Below are 22,840 nucleotides of genomic sequence, written 5' to 3'. Positions count from 1 at the left end.
TATAGCTGTGTTTCTAAAACTCATTAGCTATAGCAAGAAAGATCAAGAGAAACTATACTGTTTATGGTTAATTATAATAGATTTTATTTCAGGTGTTTGTTAAGTTGATTCATAAAAACATGCAAATATAGTTGTATTAAAGCTGCATGGGACAATACTACTGGCAGTCTGCTGCTCTTCATAGAAAATTCAACAAACAATTAAGATGCAATTAATAATTAGAGTGTCATGCACTAAACATTCAAGCTCCAGCTTGCTCTTTATGACACACAGCCATCAAGAATCAGGATATGAACCTCAACCGTGGTTGCTAAAAAAAAAAAAAAAAAGCTGCATAGTTCATGCAGCAATGCATGCTGGGTGCCAGCATAGTACAAAGCTCCCAGCATGCATTGCAGCATGAATAAATTATGCAGCTTTATGTTTTTACAATCTCTTTCTTTTCTTTTATTTTGTGTTGTTTTTGGGAGGTGATATTTCAGTAGTGTTTTTTTACTTGATTTTTATTTTTTGTTTGTCACCATCATTGAGATTCAAAGACTAATTATTGATGTCTGGGTGTTTATAAGGTTTGCCATAGATCAAACATTCTCATTGTAAATATTGTTTTTATTTTATTGGAGTTTCAGTGGTTTCATTTATGTATATCATTTATTTCTCACACACATCTAATATGATATTGAATTAGAAAACAAGCAGGAAAGGATGGCTATGTTATCATTAATAATCTCTTCAGACTGACACTTTAATTTTCTTTCGGCTTTCCATGCTATATGTTTAAATAATGTAATTAACACTAACTACAGCAGCCAAAATAAAAGACATTTATAGTAAGAAGTTGAAGAGGCTGACTAAAGCAGACTCTGTCCTCCATCATGGTGACTTCAAATGAACAACAGAAATTTCATTAAGAGCTTTTGTTCACATGACAGAAATCAAGTCAAAGGTCAGTAATAGGTGAAGCTTCATGATAAGTTGTTTAATTTGATGAGGTTTTTTTTAAAGATGTTGAAAAATAACATTTTTTATTGTGTAATTTGTTTTATTTTTATTGATTATTATTTTATTTAGAGTTTTTTTTTCTCAGTTGATTTCATCTTGTTGGTTTTGGCTTGTGTTTTTCTGTCCTTCAGTGATTCTGCTTGTTAACAGTTGTTCATCAACAATTCTCAATCCTCCTTTAATTAGACACTTTATTGTCTCATTAACTTCATCCCTGTCTGAGTGTTCAGCCCTCTGTAGTGAGGACACTAGTGAGGATTTTGCTCTGGAATTTAAGGCTTAAGTGTGTTCGAATGAAAAATACAGACTATGGGATTTGTTTTTAACAGAAATATTCTGGAAACTGAATTTACGAATGTAAACTGTTGAAAACAGCAGATTACTGGCAACCACTGCTGCCAGTATTTTGACATACATTTAACAGATATTTTACACAATAAGAGTTTGCTAATTAACACTCTGGGTGTTAAAAATTTTAACACTTTCAAAAATGTTATTTTAACACTTATAGTGGTTCCCATATGAACACTGAGGGAGTGTTAATTTTAACTCTAAGGTAGTTAAATCTACCAAATCTAAAATTTGCAGTGTGAGATCGATAAAAAATACAGACTGTTGAATGTGCTTTTAACAGAAATATTCTGTAAACTGAATTTATAAATGTGAAAAACAGCAGATTACTGGCAACCACAGCTGCTGGTATTTTTCCGTAAAATCTAAAAATGAAAAAAAAGAAAGAAAAACAGCAAAACGGTTTTTGTGTCACCATTGTGGAGGATAATAGCGTCTCTGTTCAAGTCCAAGATGAACTGAGAAAATTTGATGTTATGCTGCATCTTCTTTTGTTTAAAGGTAACTGTGTAGTTACTAATGCAGTCAAAATCTGTTTGCTACTTGCAATCACACATGAACACATTATTGCATCTAAAGACTTTACATTTTTTTGCACTAAGCTATGATTTTGTAAACTGAACATTGTATTAGTTCATGAAATATGGTTATTTTTTGTGAATTTATACAGTTATATAAAACTTCCATGTTTTTCACAGAAAGATTCTGGCAACCACAGCTGCTGGTATTTTTTCGGAAATTTAACAGATATTTTACACAATAAGAGTTTGCTAATTAACACTCTCTTGGTGTTGACAATGTTAACACTTTCAAAAGTGTTATTTTTAACACTTATAGTGATTCCCATATAAACTCTGAGGGAGTGTTAATTTTAACTCCAAGGTAGTTAAATCTACTATCTAAAATTTGCTGTGTACCTTTGTAGAAAACCCTTGTATTTGAGAAACTAATCAGAGTGTCTGAAATCTCGCCACACCCTCATTCACCTGGCCCTTAAATTAGTCAATTAGTTTAGTCCACTAGACAGAGTGAATGACCACAAATAAGTGAATTCAGACACCTGCTGTTAACAAGCACAATCACTGAAGGAATAAGAAATTGAAGGAAGAAATAAATCTACAGACACAGCCTCACACCAAACCAACTGAATTAAAACAGAGGATTAAACAACTCCATTAAATAATAGCATAAGCAGCTTCACTGATTACAGTTTGACTTAATTTCTGTAAGAATATTTGACAATGAACAGAGGTTTAGATTTTTTTATTAAAAATATTTCATTTGACCTCACCATCATAGAGATCAGAGGCTGCTTATTTGAGCTCTTAAAGCGTTACTCTTATATACTAATGTTTTTCTGACTGTTATAGCTGAGTTTCTAAGACTCATCAGCTAGGGCAAGAAAGGTCAAGAGAAACTATACTGTTTATGCTTAATTGTTATAGTTATAATTTCAGGTACTTGAGTTAATTCATAAAAACATGCAAATATAGTTGCATTAAAACTGCATGGGACAGTAATACTGGCAGTCTGCTGCTCTTAATAGCAGATTCAACAAACAATTAGGATGCAATTAATAATTAGAGTGTCATGCACTAAACATTCAAGCTCCAGCTTGCTCATATGACACACAGACATCAAGAATCAGGATATGAACCTCAACCGTGGTTGCTAAAAAAAAAGCTGCATAGTTCATGCCGCAATGCATGCTGGGTGCCAGCATAGTACAAAGTTCCCAGCATGCATTGCAGCATGAATAAAATTATGCAGCTTTGTGTTCTTACAATCTCTTCCTTTTCCTTTATTTTGTGTTGTTTTTGGGAGGTGATATTTCAGTAGAGAATTTTTTTTACTTGATTTTTATTTTTTTGTTTGTCACCATTATTGAGATTCAAAGACTAATTGTTGATGTCTGGGTGTTTTTAAGTACTCCCATAGATCAAACATTCTCATTGTAAATATTGTGGGTTTTTTTATTATGTATTATTGGAGCTTCAGTGGTTTCATTTATGTATATTATTTATTTCTTACACATGACTAATATGATATTGAATTAGAAAACAAGCAGGAGAGGATGGCTATGTTATAATTAATAATCTCTTCAGACTGACACTTTAATTTTCTTTTGGCTTTCCATGCTATATGTATAAATAGTGTGATTAACACTAACTATAGCAGCCAAAATAAAAGACATTAATAGTAAGAAGTTGAAGAGCCTGACTAAAGCAGACTCTGTCCTCCATCATGGTGACTTCAAATGAACAACGGAAATTTTATTAAGAGCTTTTGTTCACATGACAGAAATAAAATCAAAGGTCAGTAATAGGTGAAGCTCCATGATAAGTTGTTTATTTGATGAGTTTTTTTTTAAGATGTTGAAAAATAACATTTTTATTGTGTAGTTTGTTTTATTTTTATTGATTATTATTTTATTTAGAGTTTTTTTTTTCTCAGTTGATTTCATCTTTGGTTTTGGCTTGTGTTTTTCTTTCCTTCAGTGATTCTGCTTGTTAACAGTTGTTCATCAACAATTCTCAATCCTCCTTTAATTAGACACTTAATTGTCTCATTAACTTCATCACTGTCTGAGTGTTCAGCCCTCTGTAGTGAGGACACTAGTGAGGATTTTGCTCTGGAATTTAAGGCTTAAGTGTGTTCGAATGAAAAATACAGACTATGGGATGTATTTTTAACAGAAATATTCTGGAAACTGAATTTACGAATCTAAAATGTTGAAAACAGCAGATTACTGGCAACCACTGCTGCCAGTATTTTGACATACATTTAACAGATATTTTACACAATAAGAGTTTGCTAATTAACACTCTGGGTGTTAAAAATTTTAACACTTTCAAAAATGTTATTTTAACACTTATAATGGTTCCCATATGAACACTGAGGGAGTGTTAATTTTAACTCTAAGGTAGTTAAATCTACCAAATCTAAAATTTGCAGTGTGAGATCGATAAAAAATACAGACTGTTGAATGTGCTTTTAACAGAAATATTCTGTAAACTGAATTTATGAATGTTAAAAACAGCAGATTACTGGCGAACACAGCTGCTGGTATTTTTCCGTAAAATCTAAAAATGAAAAAAAAAAAAAAAAAAGAAAAACAGCAAAACGGTTTTTGTGTCACCATTGTGGAGGATAATAGCGTCTGTGTTCAAGTCCAAGATGAACTGAGAGTATTTGATGTTATGCTGCATCTTCTTTTGTTTAAAGGTAACTGTGTAGTTACTAATGCAGTCAAAATCTGTTTGCTAGTTGCAATCACACATGAAAACATTATTGCATCTAAAGACTTTACATTTTTGTGCACTAAGCTATGATTTTGTAAACTGAACATTGTATTAGTTCATGAAATATGGTTAATTTTTGTAAATTTATACAGTTATATAAAACTTCCATGTTTTTCACAGAAAGATTCTGGCAACCACAGCTGCTGGTATTTTTTCGGAAATTTAACAGATATTTTACACAATAAGAGTTTGCTAATTAACACTCTCTTGCTGTTGACAATGTTAACACTTTCAAAAGTGTTATTTTTAACACTTATAGTGGTTCCCATATAAACTCTGAGGGAGTGTTAATTTTAACTCCAAGGTAGTTAAATCTACTATCTAAAATTTGCTGTGCACAAAGTCATTATTAGAAAGTAGCTTTGAAAGTTTGATTTATAGTTCATTATTATACACACTTTTAGCTACAAAACAACACATCTACACTTACCTTTAAAAGCTTCACCTTTATTTAGATATATTTACACAACAGTTTAGTTATAAACTTCTTCAAAACATCTTTCATGCTCCACAAATGAAATAATCGACAGAAATCTGATATTAATATTGACTGAAAGATCCTCTGAATAAGACGCCAGGTGTCTGTAAATGTCTTCATTAATCACTAAAGCCATTTGATTAATTTAAACAACGGATTTATTCAGGAATGACTCTCTCTACTGAATTGATGCTTTACCCAAAACACTCCATGTGAGCAATAATGTAAAACACACAATACCTTTGGGCAGATGATGCTGTTTCCCCACTGAACACTGGTGGATGATCTTTAGACCAGTCACTCTTCAGAGACACAGAGCTGGACACACATGATCCTGATTTCACACTGAACACACAAACACACCAGAGGAATAAACTGCAGGACAAACTTCAGTCTCCTTTACATGAGTTTATCAGACAAATATGAGTTTGTTCAGTTTAATTAAGGGCAGACAAATTATTGGCTTAAACATAAAAACAAAACATTAATATAATCTCTAGGTAGAAAAGACAATAAATAAATAAAATTCCCTTCACTGAGCTACACACTAAGTTTAACATGTATTTGTGTATTAATCTGTGTGTATTGTTTAAATGTAGCGCCCTTTTGTTATGTTTGTGGCTGTTTTTACCCCAATGACTTCCTATAATGAAGCAATATCAGCATTTGATCATGCAGTCTTGATTGGTGCTGTTGGAAATAATTTTTCCTGTTGATCATCAGATGTCAGCATTAACCTTTAGATCGGCCTTTAGATCGGTATTTCCACTTGTTACTGTTATCCTTATTATCTAAATTTACTTATTAATGTATATTTTCTTTCCTTTGTTTAGACCACACACACACACACACACACCCACACACCAAACACATACACAAAGTGTGATGGACAATAAAGAGCTTTAAATGGGATTCAAGTCTCCGTGTTCTTACCGGCACTCCATGGCGACGATCAAATTCACCTAAAAACCAGCTAACTCCTCTACAAAATTGGTCCTTCGAGCCGGAGCTGGTCGTTACCATGGCAACCCCAAAGTCAGCCCCATCCTCTTCTCGACGTCCACACAGAGTGATCCAGAGACCTGCCTACTTAGATGACTACATAGTCAATTATGCTGGAAACCCATCTAGCCATCCAGTTGGACAGAAAGAGAAAGCAATAATGACGTCAACCCCCATCACTACTAGTCAATCATATGGAACTGCTGGTTCATCAGAGGACTTTATGCAGCAGATGATGGAGATTACAAAACAGCAAAGTGAGACAGCAAGGCGCCAAACAGAGCTCTTGGAGAAAGTTCTGCTACACAGTAGCCTTCAAGCATCCACCCCCTCCTCACGAGCATCATCACGGCATCAGACACCTCGGACCCGAATCCTGCAATCAGTGGAAAAGGGACAGCCGACATCTGAAGTAAGCCCTGATGTTGTTAGAATACAGTCCTCTCCCTGGCCACTGCCTAATAATCCCCCAACTGTGGAAGAGCTTTCTCAGTCGCTGAGGAAAACCCACCTCAGAGACACCTATTTCCAGTCACCTCCACCTGTAAGCAGAGAAACCACCTTAACGTCACATCAGTATGCCACACCCTATAGCAGCTCTCCATTAGACCAAATTAGAACCCATCAGCACAACCAAGCAGAGCCATGGACTAAACCACTGCCTCCTCTCCCTGGACAGCAACCCATCCAAACCACCCAGCCACATTTCTATAACATACCACCTGCAGCTGTCCACCCAGTACACAGCCGGTTCGTTTCAGTGACTGAGCCAATGCCACAAACGTCATACCAAGCTACATCTCAATTTAGGGCTAATTTATAAATGTGAAAAACAGCAGATTACTGGCAACCACAGCTGCTGGTATTTTTCCGTAAAATCTAAAAATGAAAAAAAAGAAAGAAAAACAGCAAAACGGTTTTTGTGTCACCATTGTGGAGGATAATAGCGTCTCTGTTCAAGTCCAAGATGAACTGAGAAAATTTGATGTTATGCTGCATCTTCTTTTGTTTAAAGGTAACTGTGTAGTTACTAATGCAGTCAAAATCTGTTTGCTACTTGCAATCACACATGAACACATTATTGCATCTAAAGACTTTACATTTTTTTGCACTAAGCTATGATTTTGTAAACTGAACATTGTATTAGTTCATGAAATATGGTTATTTTTTGTGAATTTATACAGTTATATAAAACTTCCATGTTTTTCACAGAAAGATTCTGGCAACCACAGCTGCTGGTATTTTTTCGGAAATTTAACAGATATTTTACACAATAAGAGTTTGCTAATTAACACTCTCTTGGTGTTGACAATGTTAACACTTTCAAAAGTGTTATTTTTAACACTTATAGTGATTCCCATATAAACTCTGAGGGAGTGTTAATTTTAACTCCAAGGTAGTTAAATCTACTATCTAAAATTTGCTGTGTACCTTTGTAGAAAACCCTTGTATTTGAGAAACTAATCAGAGTGTCTGAAATCTCGCCACACCCTCATTCACCTGGCCCTTAAATTAGTCAATTAGTTTAGTCCACTAGACAGAGTGAATGACCACAAATAAGTGAATTCAGACACCTGCTGTTAACAAGCACAATCACTGAAGGAATAAGAAATTGAAGGAAGAAATAAATCTACAGACACAGCCTCACACCAAACCAACTGAATTAAAACAGAGGATTAAACAACTCCATTAAATAATAGCATAAGCAGCTTCACTGATTACAGTTTGACTTAATTTCTGTAAGAATATTTGACAATGAACAGAGGTTTAGATTTTTTTATTAAAAATATTTCATTTGACCTCACCATCATAGAGATCAGAGGCTGCTTATTTGAGCTCTTAAAGCGTTACTCTTATATACTAATGTTTTTCTGACTGTTATAGCTGAGTTTCTAAGACTCATCAGCTAGGGCAAGAAAGGTCAAGAGAAACTATACTGTTTATGCTTAATTGTTATAGTTATAATTTCAGGTACTTGAGTTAATTCATAAAAACATGCAAATATAGTTGCATTAAAACTGCATGGGACAGTAATACTGGCAGTCTGCTGCTCTTAATAGCAGATTCAACAAACAATTAGGATGCAATTAATAATTAGAGTGTCATGCACTAAACATTCAAGCTCCAGCTTGCTCATATGACACACAGACATCAAGAATCAGGATATGAACCTCAACCGTGGTTGCTAAAAAAAAAGCTGCATAGTTCATGCCGCAATGCATGCTGGGTGCCAGCATAGTACAAAGTTCCCAGCATGCATTGCAGCATGAATAAAATTATGCAGCTTTGTGTTCTTACAATCTCTTCCTTTTCCTTTATTTTGTGTTGTTTTTGGGAGGTGATATTTCAGTAGAGAATTTTTTTTACTTGATTTTTATTTTTTTGTTTGTCACCATTATTGAGATTCAAAGACTAATTGTTGATGTCTGGGTGTTTTTAAGTACTCCCATAGATCAAACATTCTCATTGTAAATATTGTGGGTTTTTTTATTATGTATTATTGGAGCTTCAGTGGTTTCATTTATGTATATTATTTATTTCTTACACATGACTAATATGATATTGAATTAGAAAACAAGCAGGAGAGGATGGCTATGTTATAATTAATAATCTCTTCAGACTGACACTTTAATTTTCTTTTGGCTTTCCATGCTATATGTATAAATAGTGTGATTAACACTAACTATAGCAGCCAAAATAAAAGACATTAATAGTAAGAAGTTGAAGAGCCTGACTAAAGCAGACTCTGTCCTCCATCATGGTGACTTCAAATGAACAACGGAAATTTTATTAAGAGCTTTTGTTCACATGACAGAAATAAAATCAAAGGTCAGTAATAGGTGAAGCTCCATGATAAGTTGTTTATTTGATGAGTTTTTTTTTAAGATGTTGAAAAATAACATTTTTATTGTGTAGTTTGTTTTATTTTTATTGATTATTATTTTATTTAGAGTTTTTTTTTTCTCAGTTGATTTCATCTTTGGTTTTGGCTTGTGTTTTTCTTTCCTTCAGTGATTCTGCTTGTTAACAGTTGTTCATCAACAATTCTCAATCCTCCTTTAATTAGACACTTAATTGTCTCATTAACTTCATCACTGTCTGAGTGTTCAGCCCTCTGTAGTGAGGACACTAGTGAGGATTTTGCTCTGGAATTTAAGGCTTAAGTGTGTTCGAATGAAAAATACAGACTATGGGATGTATTTTTAACAGAAATATTCTGGAAACTGAATTTACGAATCTAAAATGTTGAAAACAGCAGATTACTGGCAACCACTGCTGCCAGTATTTTGACATACATTTAACAGATATTTTACACAATAAGAGTTTGCTAATTAACACTCTGGGTGTTAAAAATTTTAACACTTTCAAAAATGTTATTTTAACACTTATAATGGTTCCCATATGAACACTGAGGGAGTGTTAATTTTAACTCTAAGGTAGTTAAATCTACCAAATCTAAAATTTGCAGTGTGAGATCGATAAAAAATACAGACTGTTGAATGTGCTTTTAACAGAAATATTCTGTAAACTGAATTTATGAATGTTAAAAACAGCAGATTACTGGCGAACACAGCTGCTGGTATTTTTCCGTAAAATCTAAAAATGAAAAAAAAAAAAAAAAAAGAAAAACAGCAAAACGGTTTTTGTGTCACCATTGTGGAGGATAATAGCGTCTGTGTTCAAGTCCAAGATGAACTGAGAGTATTTGATGTTATGCTGCATCTTCTTTTGTTTAAAGGTAACTGTGTAGTTACTAATGCAGTCAAAATCTGTTTGCTAGTTGCAATCACACATGAAAACATTATTGCATCTAAAGACTTTACATTTTTGTGCACTAAGCTATGATTTTGTAAACTGAACATTGTATTAGTTCATGAAATATGGTTAATTTTTGTAAATTTATACAGTTATATAAAACTTCCATGTTTTTCACAGAAAGATTCTGGCAACCACAGCTGCTGGTATTTTTTCAGAAATTTAACAGATATTTTACACAATAAGAGTTTGCTAATTAACACTCTCTTGCTGTTGACAATGTTAACACTTTCAAAAGTGTTATTTTTAACACTTATAGTGGTTCCCATATAAACTCTGAGGGAGTGTTAATTTTAACTCCAAGGTAGTTAAATCTACTATCTAAAATTTGCTGTGCACAAAGTCATTATTAGAAAGTAGCTTTGAAAGTTTGATTTATAGTTCATTATTATACACACTTTTAGCTACAAAACAACACATCTACACTTACCTTTAAAAGCTTCACCTTTATTTAGATATATTTACACAACAGTTTAGTTATAAACTTCTTCAAAACATCTTTCATGCTCCACAAATGAAATAATCGACAGAAATCTGATATTAATATTGACTGAAAGATCCTCTGAATAAGACGCCAGGTGTCTGTAAATGTCTTCATTAATCACTAAAGCCATTTGATTAATTTAAACAACGGATTTATTCAGGAATGACTCTCTCTACTGAATTGATGCTTTACCCAAAACACTCCATGTGAGCAATAATGTAAAACACACAATACCTTTGGGCAGATGATGCTGTTTCCCCACTGAACACTGGTGGATGATCTTTAGACCAGTCACTCTTCAGAGACACAGAGCTGGACACACATGATCCTGATTTCACACTGAACACACAAACACACCAGAGGAATAAACTGCAGGACAAACTTCAGTCTCCTTTACATGAGTTTATCAGACAAATATGAGTTTGTTCAGTTTAATTAAGGGCAGACAAATTATTGGCTTAAACATAAAAACAAAACATTAATATAATCTCTAGGTAGAAAAGACAATAAATAAATAAAATTCCCTTCACTGAGCTACACACTAAGTTTAACATGTATTTGTGTATTAATCTGTGTGTATTGTTTAAATGTAGCGCCCTTTTGTTATGTTTGTGGCTGTTTTTACCCCAATGACTTCCTATAATGAAGCAATATCAGCATTTGATCATGCAGTCTTGATTGGTGCTGTTGGAAATAATTTTTCCTGTTGATCATCAGATGTCAGCATTAACCTTTAGATCGGCCTGAGCTGAATAGTTTCTGCATTTTATATGGAGTTCAGTAGAGTAAAAGAGCAGATTATAGTGAGTGTGCAGAAATACACTTACTGTGTTTTCTGTGTTCTGACAGCTGAGGGGCTTATTTTAATATTCTCAGACATATCAAGACAAGAGTGCAAAGGTCTCTCTCACTCCATATAAGATAAGCATTTTCGCACTTCAACTGATGACCAACAGTCAAATGACAAATTGTACCTCTACACAACAGGCTTTAAACCAGTAGTTCTCCAACATTTTTCACCAAGAACCAGCTAAGAAGAAAATTGTACCCCCATTTGACCATTTGATTAGGCAATAGCAACACAAATAAGTGCATTGTTGTTGGTCTCTAACTAGTGTTGTATTGTAAGGAGGTTTTGTTCAATTTTTGGATGTCTAAAAAATAATAGCTCAAACAGCTGGTGTTTTATCTTATTTCTGTTTATAGTTTAACAAGCAAAAACTGAGGTTTTGATGTCATTTTTCATTAGATTCATATCAGCCTATATTAAACAGGTCTAATAGTTGGAAACGTGGCTAATAGGGGATTTGGAGTAAGATCACTTTCATTAGGCTAACACACCCAATATTGAACATTAATCATTAAACACTTTAAAAGTGTCTAACAGATAATAATAATAGTTTTATGATGTATATCTTAAATAATAATGAGGATGAATTTGCATGATAAGATAACTTTATTTGACAAAGAGGATATTTTACTACCAGAGTTTTCTTAGATGCATTATTTAAAGTTACAAACAGCAGATAAATGTGTTATGGTCAAATATTTGTCCTTGTCAGGACTGTGGATGAACACAGAAGAATTCAAGATAATGATAAAACACCATTCTTGTGTTTCTTACTTATTGTGCCTGTAAAGTGTTGTGTAAATATAAATAAAAATTTCCTGATGAATCCTGAAACAGTTCATGTGTGAGCAATAATGTATAACACAACATACCTGTTGAGAGATGATGGTGTTTCCTCTCTGAAGTATGGTGGATAAATATCTTTTGACCGGTCACTCTTCAGAGACACACAGCTGGACACACATGATCCTGATCTCACACTGAACACACAAACACACCAGAGGAATAAACTGCAGGACAAACTTCAGTCTCCTTTAAGAGTTTTATGAGTTTGTGTAGTTTAATTCAGCACAAAATAATTGTTGGCTGAAGGTCTGATCAGGTCTGCTAGACAGGAATCATGGGTAAACATGACACATATTGAGCTCTGGAAAAGATGATCCCAGATCGAGCTGTCTGTAATCTAGAATGATCTAAACACATTTGTTGAAGCTGTAAACTGAAGCTTTGTCCATCATTTGATCAGGCAATAGCAACACAAATAAGTGCATTGTTGTTGGTCTTTGTTCTTCAGAGAAAGTGTTGAAATAATGGTGTAAAAACAGAGTCAATACCTGTGTTTCTCTGAGAGAGAGTCCTTTACTCGCTCCTCTGCCATACTGCAGCTAAAACACCAATGCAGACATTAGCAGAGCTTTGAGGAAACAATCAGCCGCTGACCATCACCTGGAGATGACAATATACTGAGATGAAGAACAGCACACTTTATAGCAATCGATGCTCACTTCACTAACAACACTGCACTCAAACAGACCACATGATGAGGGACACCCCAAACAAGACTTTACTGAAACAGACCCGATAGGACAAACTAACTTTAAGTCATTTCACTGCAGTATATTCTACTACATATATTCTCATTACCATTACTGCAGTGGGTTTAACCCCTGATCTGACACCTCAGATATTTCAGATTTTATCATTTGAACTGTTTATTTATTATCTTATTTATTTATTTGCTCAGTTAGTAGTCTGTTAGAGATACAACGTTACTAGTTAATGCAGTTTAAAGGTCATCCGCATTCTTCCGGTTTACGGGAGCTCTGCTTTCACTTTCGATTTCGTGCCTATTTAAAGTTTATTTTGTGCTGAATAATGTGAAATTATCGAGTCAGTCTGATATACAAAAGCACAAACACTTTCAAGGGATAAAAATAACCAATTATATTGTAAAAATGATCGCGTTTTGACCGTGTTTAATCTGTGTTTAAGGCTTTGAGCTTCAGGAGCAGACAGTGCTATAAATCACGCTTATAAACACGCTTATACACATATAAACCCTTCATCATCTCCACAAATCAGCCTAATGTAGAAGTATTAAACTCACATGCAGAAGTACAGACGCTCTTGTGCAGCAGGGACACGATGTGAGCTCTTTGGCGCTTTCAGTTTGTCAACTTCTTCTTCTTCAGTATTTTGGCGGTTGTCAAACTATATTGTGCTTTACCGCCATCTGCTGGACTGAACTGGAGTCTGACATGGAGAGAGACACGGCGAAAATCACACCATAAATTCAAGAGAAATAATATAATGCTGATTAAATAAAAAAAAAATGCAGTTAAAATTGTAAATTCTTTCTAACAGACCAGTTTCTTTCAGACATGACTCTAGTTTATTTTCTAGAGTAAATGTAATATTATGTCTAATAAATACTTCTCTTAATATTTTATTTGTATTGATAATCTTGACATTCTGTTATTACATGCTGCACATGTTTCATGTTGGTTACAATCTAAGTAAATCATGTATGTGCTTTCCTATAAACTCAGTGTCTTGTTTAGTTCTGTATGTGCTATTCTGAGGCGGTTAGGACCAATTCCTCCCTCTGATTATTCCCCATTTTTCTTCCTTCACAGATTTACAATTGGATTGTATACAGATGTCTTCCTGAGTCATTTATATCCCAGTATTCCTGCCTTATACTCTTTGTCTGTATCTTTATTATAGTTTTGACTTCAGCTTTACTTAATTACTGGGTTGCAGCTGGAAGAGCATCCGCTGTGTAAAACATGTGCTGGATAAGTTGGCGGTTCATTCCGCTGTGGCGACCTCAAATTAATAAAGAGACTAAGCCGAACAGAAAATGAATGAATGAATAATGTAAAAGAGGTCGGTGGGCTGAGCCCAGAGCTGGACACGAGCTGTGCTCTCTCCTCACGCGTGCATGCTGTGACATCACGAACAGACTCCTATAGAGCTCGTACTTGATCATGCGCTGATCACGAGCACAGGCAGCCAATCAAAACGCAGCTTAGGTCTGCTGTACATTGAGACTGTTAACTGGTTTCATTCTGATCAGACAGAGAGAAAGGTTGCATGCTTTGCTTTCCGCCTAATTCCAGTCAGTTTTGTGTGCGTCAATGATGAGAAGTAAGTGTTTATGCATCATTTACATACCTGTTACCACTGTTTTATCATTATAGTATTGTATTGAGATTATTGATTTATGCGCGAGCTCGTAAAGAATCGCGGACTGCCGAGGCTAGTAGTAGCGATCTTTTATGTAAATATAATTGCTTTAAATGATAATACATACATTGCCTATTAAATCCATGCTTTTTGTTATATTTCCGCCTAAGTTAAAAGCCTGTTAATAGTGAGAATTATTATTTTATATACGTTTATCTGCCTTGCTTCATCTGCTTTGCTCATGCATGTCAGTTATAAATGTATATTGTAGTTTAGTGTTGTGTATAAGTATTTCCACTTGTTACTGTTATCCTTATTATCTAAATTTACTTATTAATGTATATTTTCTTTCCTTTGTTTAGACCACACACACACACACACACACCCACACACCAAACACATACACAAAGTGTGATGGACAATAAAGAGCTTTAAATGGGATTCAAGTCTCCGTGTTCTTACCGGCACTCCATGGCGACGATCAAATTCACCTAAAAACCAGCTAACTCCTCTACAAAATTGGTCCTTCGAGCCGGAGCTGGTCGTTACCATGGCAACCCCAAAGTCAGCCCCATCCTCTTCTCGACGTCCACACAGAGTGATCCAGAGACCTGCCTACTTAGATGACTACATAGTCAATTATGCTGGAAACCCATCTAGCCATCCAGTTGGACAGAAAGAGAAAGCAATAATGACGTCAACCCCCATCACTACTAGTCAATCATATGGAACTGCTGGTTCATCAGAGGACTTTATGCAGCAGATGATGGAGATTACAAAACAGCAAAGTGAGACAGCAAGGCGCCAAACAGAGCTCTTGGAGAAAGTTCTGCTACACAGTAGCCTTCAAGCATCCACCCCCTCCTCACGAGCATCATCACGGCATCAGACACCTCGGACCCGAATCCTGCAATCAGTGGAAAAGGGACAGCCGACATCTGAAGTAAGCCCTGATGTTGTTAGAATACAGTCCTCTCCCTGGCCACTGCCTAATAATCCCCCAACTGTGGAAGAGCTTTCTCAGTCGCTGAGGAAAACCCACCTCAGAGACACCTATTTCCAGTCACCTCCACCTGTAAGCAGAGAAACCACCTTAACGTCACATCAGTATGCCACACCCTATAGCAGCTCTCCATTAGACCAAATTAGAACCCATCAGCACAACCAAGCAGAGCCATGGACTAAACCACTGCCTCCTCTCCCTGGACAGCAACCCATCCAAACCACCCAGCCACATTTCTATAACATACCACCTGCAGCTGTCCACCCAGTACACAGCCGGTTCGTTTCAGTGACTGAGCCAATGCCACAAACGTCATACCAAGCTACATCTCAATTTAGGGCTAACACTGTACCCTATGCACCTCCTCCTCCCTCATACTGGAGTCCAACAGTGGAAGGGCCCACCTTTCCAGATTTTTACAAAGAGGACAGAGCTCAGTATGTGGAACTTAGGATGGCTTTGGATAATTTGCTCCACCCTCAAATGCCAGAGAATTATAAGTACTCCATCCTCCTGAAGCATGTGAAGGTACCTAATGCTCACAGACTAGTGTTAGCACATGCAGAATCAGCCACTCCTTACACAAATGCCCTGCAAGCCCTCGACAGGAGGTATGGCAGGCCCTACCAGTTTGTGCTGAGAGAAATAGAGACATTGGAGAACCTCCCAGCTATTCGTGCTGGTGATGAGCGGGCATTCGATGAGTTTTCTCTCAGAGTCCAAGCAATAGTCGGCATGCTTAAAGCCCTAAAGGATGATGGTATTGAGGAACTACACAGTGGGTCAAATGTTAAACGACTGTTGAACCGTCTTCCTCGATCACAACAAACTGAATTCAGGAGGCATCATCTCAAGAGAAACCCAGATAAGACAAAGTTCTCTCTCCTTGAGTTTGCAGATTGGCTGCAGCTGGAAGCTAACTGCTTAGAATTTGACCCAACTGATACCACCAGAACTCTAAATCGAGATCAAAGAGCAGTCACTCGACAACTAACCAGGCAAACCAGCATACTGCATGGTGCTAATCAAAGACAGACTACAGAACAGGTAACCAAACCCACCATAATACAGCAGAAAGCACCTAACAAACACAAACCTGTCTGTCCATACTGCAATGCGGATCATTACCTCAGCCAGTGTACCGCCTTCAATACATTAACTAAGGAGCAGATTGTGGGTTGGATTAAAGAGAATAAACGATGCTGGAAATGTGCACGTTTACACATGGCTAAAGACTGTGACCTTCAAAAGCCTTGCCACCTGTGTCAAGCCAAACATCTCTCTGTGCTCCATGACATAAATCAAAGGAGAGCTGAAGTTACCAATGAAAGCAGTAGTTTGTATAACTCAACCACAGAGACTCTGTACCTAGACCAGCCACGCTGTGGGGGCAAAGTCTTTCTAAAGGTTGTCAAGGTTACACTTCATTACCAACAAAAGGCTCTGGACACATTTGCAATACTTGACGATGGCTCAGAGCGCACCATTCTGCTTGCCACCGCTGCAAATCACCTTGGTTTAAAGGGCAAACCAGAACAGTTGAACTTACGGACAGTACACCAAGATATCAGGACATTACATGGCACATCTGTATCCTTCTGTATATCCACTCCAAGTAACCCTGGTAAGAGATATGCCATTCACGGGGCTTTTACCGCAGAGCAGTTTGGATTAGCAGAATACACTTATCCAGTGAGTTCCTTGCAGAAAAGGTACAGACACCTCAGGGGCGTTCCCATACCACCCCTGCACAAAGCTTGTCCCCTGCTGCTCATTGGTTCAGATCACACTGAGCTCATCACACCAACTGAACCAGTGTTATTGGGTCCACCTGGAGGTCCAGCAGCAATCAGAACTCGCCTTGGCTGGGCTTTGCAAGGCCCCTCCAAACATGTACAAGAACAACTCCCAATTTCACAGTGCCTGTTCACATCTAATTGTTCTCCATCCGCAGAACTTTATCATCAGATTGAAAAGTTATGGCAGATGGACATCCTGCCGTACCGAAGTGAGAAAATTGTAGTAAGGTCACAACAGGACCAAGAAGCCTTGAACATGCTCGAGACACAAACAGTGCAGGTGAAAGTGGATGGAATTGACAGATATGCCACCCCACTTTTAAGAGTCAAAACAATGACTTTACTCAATGCCCCCAAAGAGGCTGTAATGTGCCATCTCCGTAGCACTGAACGCCGTCTGACAAAGGACCCACCATTAGCCCTCAAATATCAAGAGGAAATCAAAAAACTGGAGAATGCTGGTTATGCCACTAAAATACCACCTCAAGAAGCAGCCCAATCTACAGAGTCATGGTATCTGCCCCACCACATTGTGACACACAATGGAAAGCACAGAGTGGTGTTCAATTGCTCTTACACATACAATGGAGAAAATCTGAACAAGCAGCTGTTGCCAGGACCAACATTAGGCCCCACTCTCCTTGGAGTGTTAATTCGCTTCAGAGAACATCGAGTCGCCATCAGTGGAGACATTAAAGGGATGTTTCACCAGGTCCGTCTGCTCCCCAAAGATAAACCCCTTCTGCGGTTCTTGTGGCGGGACCTAAACCCAGAAAACCCACCTGATGTGTATGAGTGGCAAGTCCTTCCATTCGGCACAACCTGTAGCCCCTGTTGTGCAACCTTTGCCGTTCAGCGACACGTTTTTAGCCATTGCCAACAGGGTGACAAGCTACGACAGTCAGTTGAACATTCCTTCTATGTAGACAACTGCCTACAAAGCACTTCATCTGCAGTTGAAGCCCGTGAACTAATTGATGGTCTAAGGTCCATACTAGCCTCAGGGGGTTTCGAAATCCGTCAGTGGGCAAGCAATGAGGCCACAGTGGTCAGACATCTCCCTAAAGAGGCCAAATCAGAGAATACTGAGCTGTGGATTTCTCAAAGTCAGGCAGACCCCCATGAAATGACACTGGGACTTAGCTGGCATTGTGTACCAGACACCCTACATTACCGTCGCCGCCCGCTGCCCTACCAGGAGGTAACAATGAGGAATATCTATCGTGTCCTTGCCAGCCAATATGACCCACTAGGCTACATCATACCCTTCACAACAAGGGCCAAAATCATTGTACGTCAACTGTGGGCAAAAGAACGAGAATGGGATGACCCCCTTCTACCATCAGAACTACTGCAGGCCTGGCAGAATTGGGAGGCCGAACTGAATCATCTTCCAAAAATTACCATGCCCCGTTGTTATGTGTCGGCCACTCTAGACGTTCCAGAGGCAGAACGAGAGCTCCATATCTTCTGCGATGCCTCTGCAGAAGCTTACGGGTCAGTAGCATACCTTCGTACTGAGCACCAAGGCCAGATTGAGCTGGCATTCATTCATGCAAGATCTAGAGTGTCACCCAAAAGGCAACAATCTGTACCCAGGCTCGAACTATGCGCCGCCCTCACTGGAGCACAGTTAGCCAAGCTGCTTCATAATGAGCTGTCACTCAAGATCAAAGACACATTCTTGTGGAGCGACTCAACAACCGTACTTACCTGGATCAAATCAGAATCTTGCAGATTTAAAGTTTTTGTGGGGACTAGAGTAACTGAAATACAAGAGCTCACCGAAGGTTACTATTGGCGGTTTGTAGATTCAGGAAACAATGTTGCAGATGACATCACACGTGGCAAATCCTTGCTTGAACTGTCCCAACCCAACAGATGGAGTAAAGGGCCAGATTTCCTCTATCTACCACCCGTTAGCTGGCCAGAAAGCCCTTCTGTAGAACTAGATGCAGACCTGACTGAGCTCCGTAACACAAAGTTTTGTGGTCTCACCTTGGATGGTTCTGGATCATCACTGCCAGATGCCAACCAATTCTCCACCTTTGAAGAACTTCTGGAGGCCACTTGTAGATCCTTACATGGGGCGGCAGGAGAAACCACTGACCCAGAAGCCATACAGTACAGACAAGCTGAAACGGATTTACTAAGGCGAGCCCAAACAGACAGTTTCCCCTCAGAGTATAATGCCCTTACAGCTGGTAAGCCAATCCCATCATCAAGTCGTTTGCTTTCACTATCACCTGAGTTGGATAAGACAGCTGCACTCATCCGTGTTGGAGGACGATTACGGCAAGCCCAGCACTTGTGTTACAGTACTGTACATCCAATAGTCCTGGATCCAAATCACCCAATCACCCGACTCCTCATAAAACAGTATGATGCCAAACTCGGTCACCCTGGTCCAGAAAGGGTCTTTGCTGAAATGCGAAGGTATTACTGGATCCTCAGAGGGAGAGAAGCAATACGGCGCCATCAACATTCTTGTGTCGAATGCCAAAGGTGGAGAGCAAAGCCCAATATCCCAAAGATGGCAGAACTCCCTCCAGCCAGACTTCGTCTCATGAAACCGCCTTTCTTTTCCACGGGAGTAGATTGCTTTGGCCCATTCCTGGTAAAACGAGGAAGGAGCAATGAAAAGAAATGGGGTATTATTTTCAAGTGCATGACAACACGCTGTGTGCACTTAGATCTTCTGGCCAACATGGACACAGACTCCTTTCTAATGGCTCTCAGACGCATGGTTGCTCGACGAGGAACTCCCTCTGAAATACTGGCAGATCAGGGCACCAATTTTCGAGGAGGAGATAAAGAATTACAAACTGCATTTACAGCCATGAGTCCCGATCTCCAAGCCCAGTTAGCAAAACAGAAAATCCAGTTCCATTATAATCCTCCAAATGCCCCACATTTTGGAGGTATGTGGGAGCGAGAAATCCGCTCAGTCAAAGCAGCCTTACGCACCATAATAGGACCCCAAACTCTCACAGAGGAAGTACTCAGAACACTCCTTGTAGAGGTTGAGGCTATACTCAATGCAAAGCCACTGGGTTATGTTTCTTCTGACCTTGCTGACCCAGATCCTGTGACCCCAAATTACCTGTTGATGGGGCGGCCAGATGTGTCACTACCACAAGTCATCTACCCAGAATCTGAGATCCTTAGTCGGAAAAGATGGCGGCACTCACAGGTCTTGGCCGACCAGTTCTGGACGAGTTTCATTAAGAATTACTTACCCACCCTGCAACAACGTCAGAAATGGATGACAGACACCAGCAACCTCACACCTGGAACAGTCGTGATGATAATAGATCACCAACTTCCTCGAGCCTTGTGGCCTGTCGGCAAAGTTGTTACCACATACCTCGGATTGGATGGTCGTGTTCGTTCAGCAACGATAGAAGTCAAAAACAAACAATATCATCGTCCTGTGGCTCGTCTTATCACTCTGCCTTCTATTCCAGATGATAACCCTACAACGGACTAAAATGGCAAAGGATGATTGTACATTTGCATAGCAAATGTAGGGGCGGCTGTAAAAGAGGTCGGTGGGCTGAGCCCAGAGCTGGACACGAGCTGTGCTCTCTCCTCACGCGTGCATGCTGTGACATCACGAACAGACTCCTATAGAGCTCGTACTTGATCATGCGCTGATCACGAGCACAGGCAGCCAATCAAAACGCAGCTTAGGTCTGCTGTACATTGAGACTGTTAACTGGTTTCATTCTGATCAGACAGAGAGAAAGGTTGCATGCTTTGCTTTCCGCCTAATTCCAGTCAGTTTTGTGTGCGTCAATGATGAGAAGTAAGTGTTTATGCATCATTTACATACCTGTTACCACTGTTTTATCATTATAGTATTGTATTGAGATTATTGTTTTATGCGCGAGCTCGTAAAGAATCGCGGACTGCCGCGGCTAGTAGTAGCGATCTTTTATGTAAATATAATTGCTTTAAATGATAATACATACATTGCCTATTAAATCCATGCTTTTTGTTATATTTCCGCCTAAGTTAAAAGCCTGTTAATAGTGAGAATTATTATTTTATATACGTTTATCTGCCTTGCTTCATCTGCTTTGCTCATGCATGTCAGTTATAAATGTATATTGTAGTTTAGTGTTGTGTATAAGTATTTCCACTTGTTACTGTTATCCTTATTATCTAAATTTACTTATTAATGTATATTTTCTTTCCTTTGTTTAGACCACACACACACACACACACACCCACACACCAAACACATACACAAAGTGTGATGGACAATAAAGAGCTTTAAATGGGATTCAAGTCTCCGTGTTCTTACCGGCACTCCATGGCGACGATCAAATTCACCTAAAAACCAGCTAACTCCTCTACAAATAATAAATATATTCCAGCTTCATTAGATCTCTGAGACGACTGTACATTTCTTGAATTTCTAAACTGATTTGAGATCGGGTGTCAGCTGATGTGTTCTAGACATTTTCCTCGCTCCACTTCAGAAACCCGCCACTAAACCCTGAACCAGAACTGTTGGTTGCAGTTGGTTGCCATTATAAAGGTCAGAACTGTCAGTGTTTTAAGCTCATCGTATTAATCTAACAGAAAAGGTAAAAACACTTTCATAAATAACATTTTCATATAATAAATAGATTATAAACACATTAAACTTAAAGAGCATGGAGTAATGTTTCAGAAGGAAGAGCACACTGCTGACTCCGCTTATTTTGATGGGGTTCATGCTGAAGGAGTTCAATCGACATGCACATTAAACTGCATCTGGACACTTATTGGCTGGACAGAAAGCACCAAGGCCTTAAATAAAATGTAATAAAATCTACTTTCAGGGGAAGGTTGCGTTGTACAAAAAGTGTAGAATGATGCCGAGTCGTCAAGAAAAGTCACAGAAGAGCTGAAGCCAACTGAGCAGAACACAGAACTGGGGGGTCAAGACTATTGCTCTCACGGACAGAGCCCTTCATGTACTGTATGTCAACAGAAGTGCCGGCCGCTTGTGCTTTCACTTCAGTTAATAGTTGTTTATTTCTCTCAGTCCTGGAAGTCCTGCTTTAGGTTTGTTGCGTTCTGTTCAGTTTTATCTGTGAGGACAGAAGTAAGACAGGTACTCAGTCTTCTAGCACAGAGTCATTGTGTTTGAACTTGACTGGCTCATCACTAATGCCTGAAGCACATCTGACTCCATGTGTTTCTGAAAGGGTTCAAATAAATTCAACCCAACGCAGAAAACATTTACACAGTGATGTAGCCCAGATCAGTGAGGCCTGCTGGCCATGTTAGTGGATGTAAACTAAACACTGCATTTGTCCCAGCCATCGCCTCTTGGATGTCTTGAAGCAGTAAGTGGATGAGGTTATAAGAGATTCATATGTGATTTAACAGTCAGAGGAATGATTGTGGAGCTGTGGAGCATTATTTACACATGCATAAATGAGTGGTGAGAAAGAAGAAGAACTGGGAGAACTTTCAACATTTCTGTCACAAACCAAAGCTATCTGTCATGTCCCCGAGGCACTTCTCTGAAATTGCATGTAGAAACAATTTAATCAAATACACACAGT

General features: G+C 38.2%; 2 protein-coding genes across 4 annotated transcripts in view; both read left to right on the top strand.

The window, feature by feature from the left end:
* Nucleotides 1-22,840, top strand: part of LOC103910934 (uncharacterized) — a 492,719-nt gene that overhangs the window by 336,317 nt on the left and 133,562 nt on the right. The gene's annotated exons all lie outside the window — the stretch shown is intronic.
* The window catches only part of LOC141377041 (uncharacterized), a 441,555-nt gene continuing 433,068 nt past the window's right edge, over nt 14,354-22,840 (top strand). The window contains exons 1-2 of one of the 3 annotated variants that reach the window (XR_015942521.1): nt 14,354-14,435; nt 14,837-21,084. Coding sequence is in view for 1 of the 3 variants with exons in the window: in XM_087279636.2 (XP_087135762.2) it covers nt 15,025-20,766 (5,742 nt within the window). In the remaining 2 variants the exon portion in view is untranslated. Of the gene's footprint in view, nt 21,565-22,840 lie in introns of those variants that run through there. The other 2 variants (XM_087279636.2, XR_015942522.1) reach the window with 2 other exon arrangements.

The sequence above is a fragment of the Danio rerio genome, chromosome 4 (genome assembly GCF_052040795.2).
Source record: "Danio rerio strain M-AB ecotype USA chromosome 4, GRCz13ab, whole genome shotgun sequence".
Lineage (NCBI taxonomy): Eukaryota > Metazoa > Chordata > Actinopteri > Cypriniformes > Danionidae > Danio > Danio rerio.
This window is presented reverse-complemented; position numbering and strand designations above follow the sequence as displayed.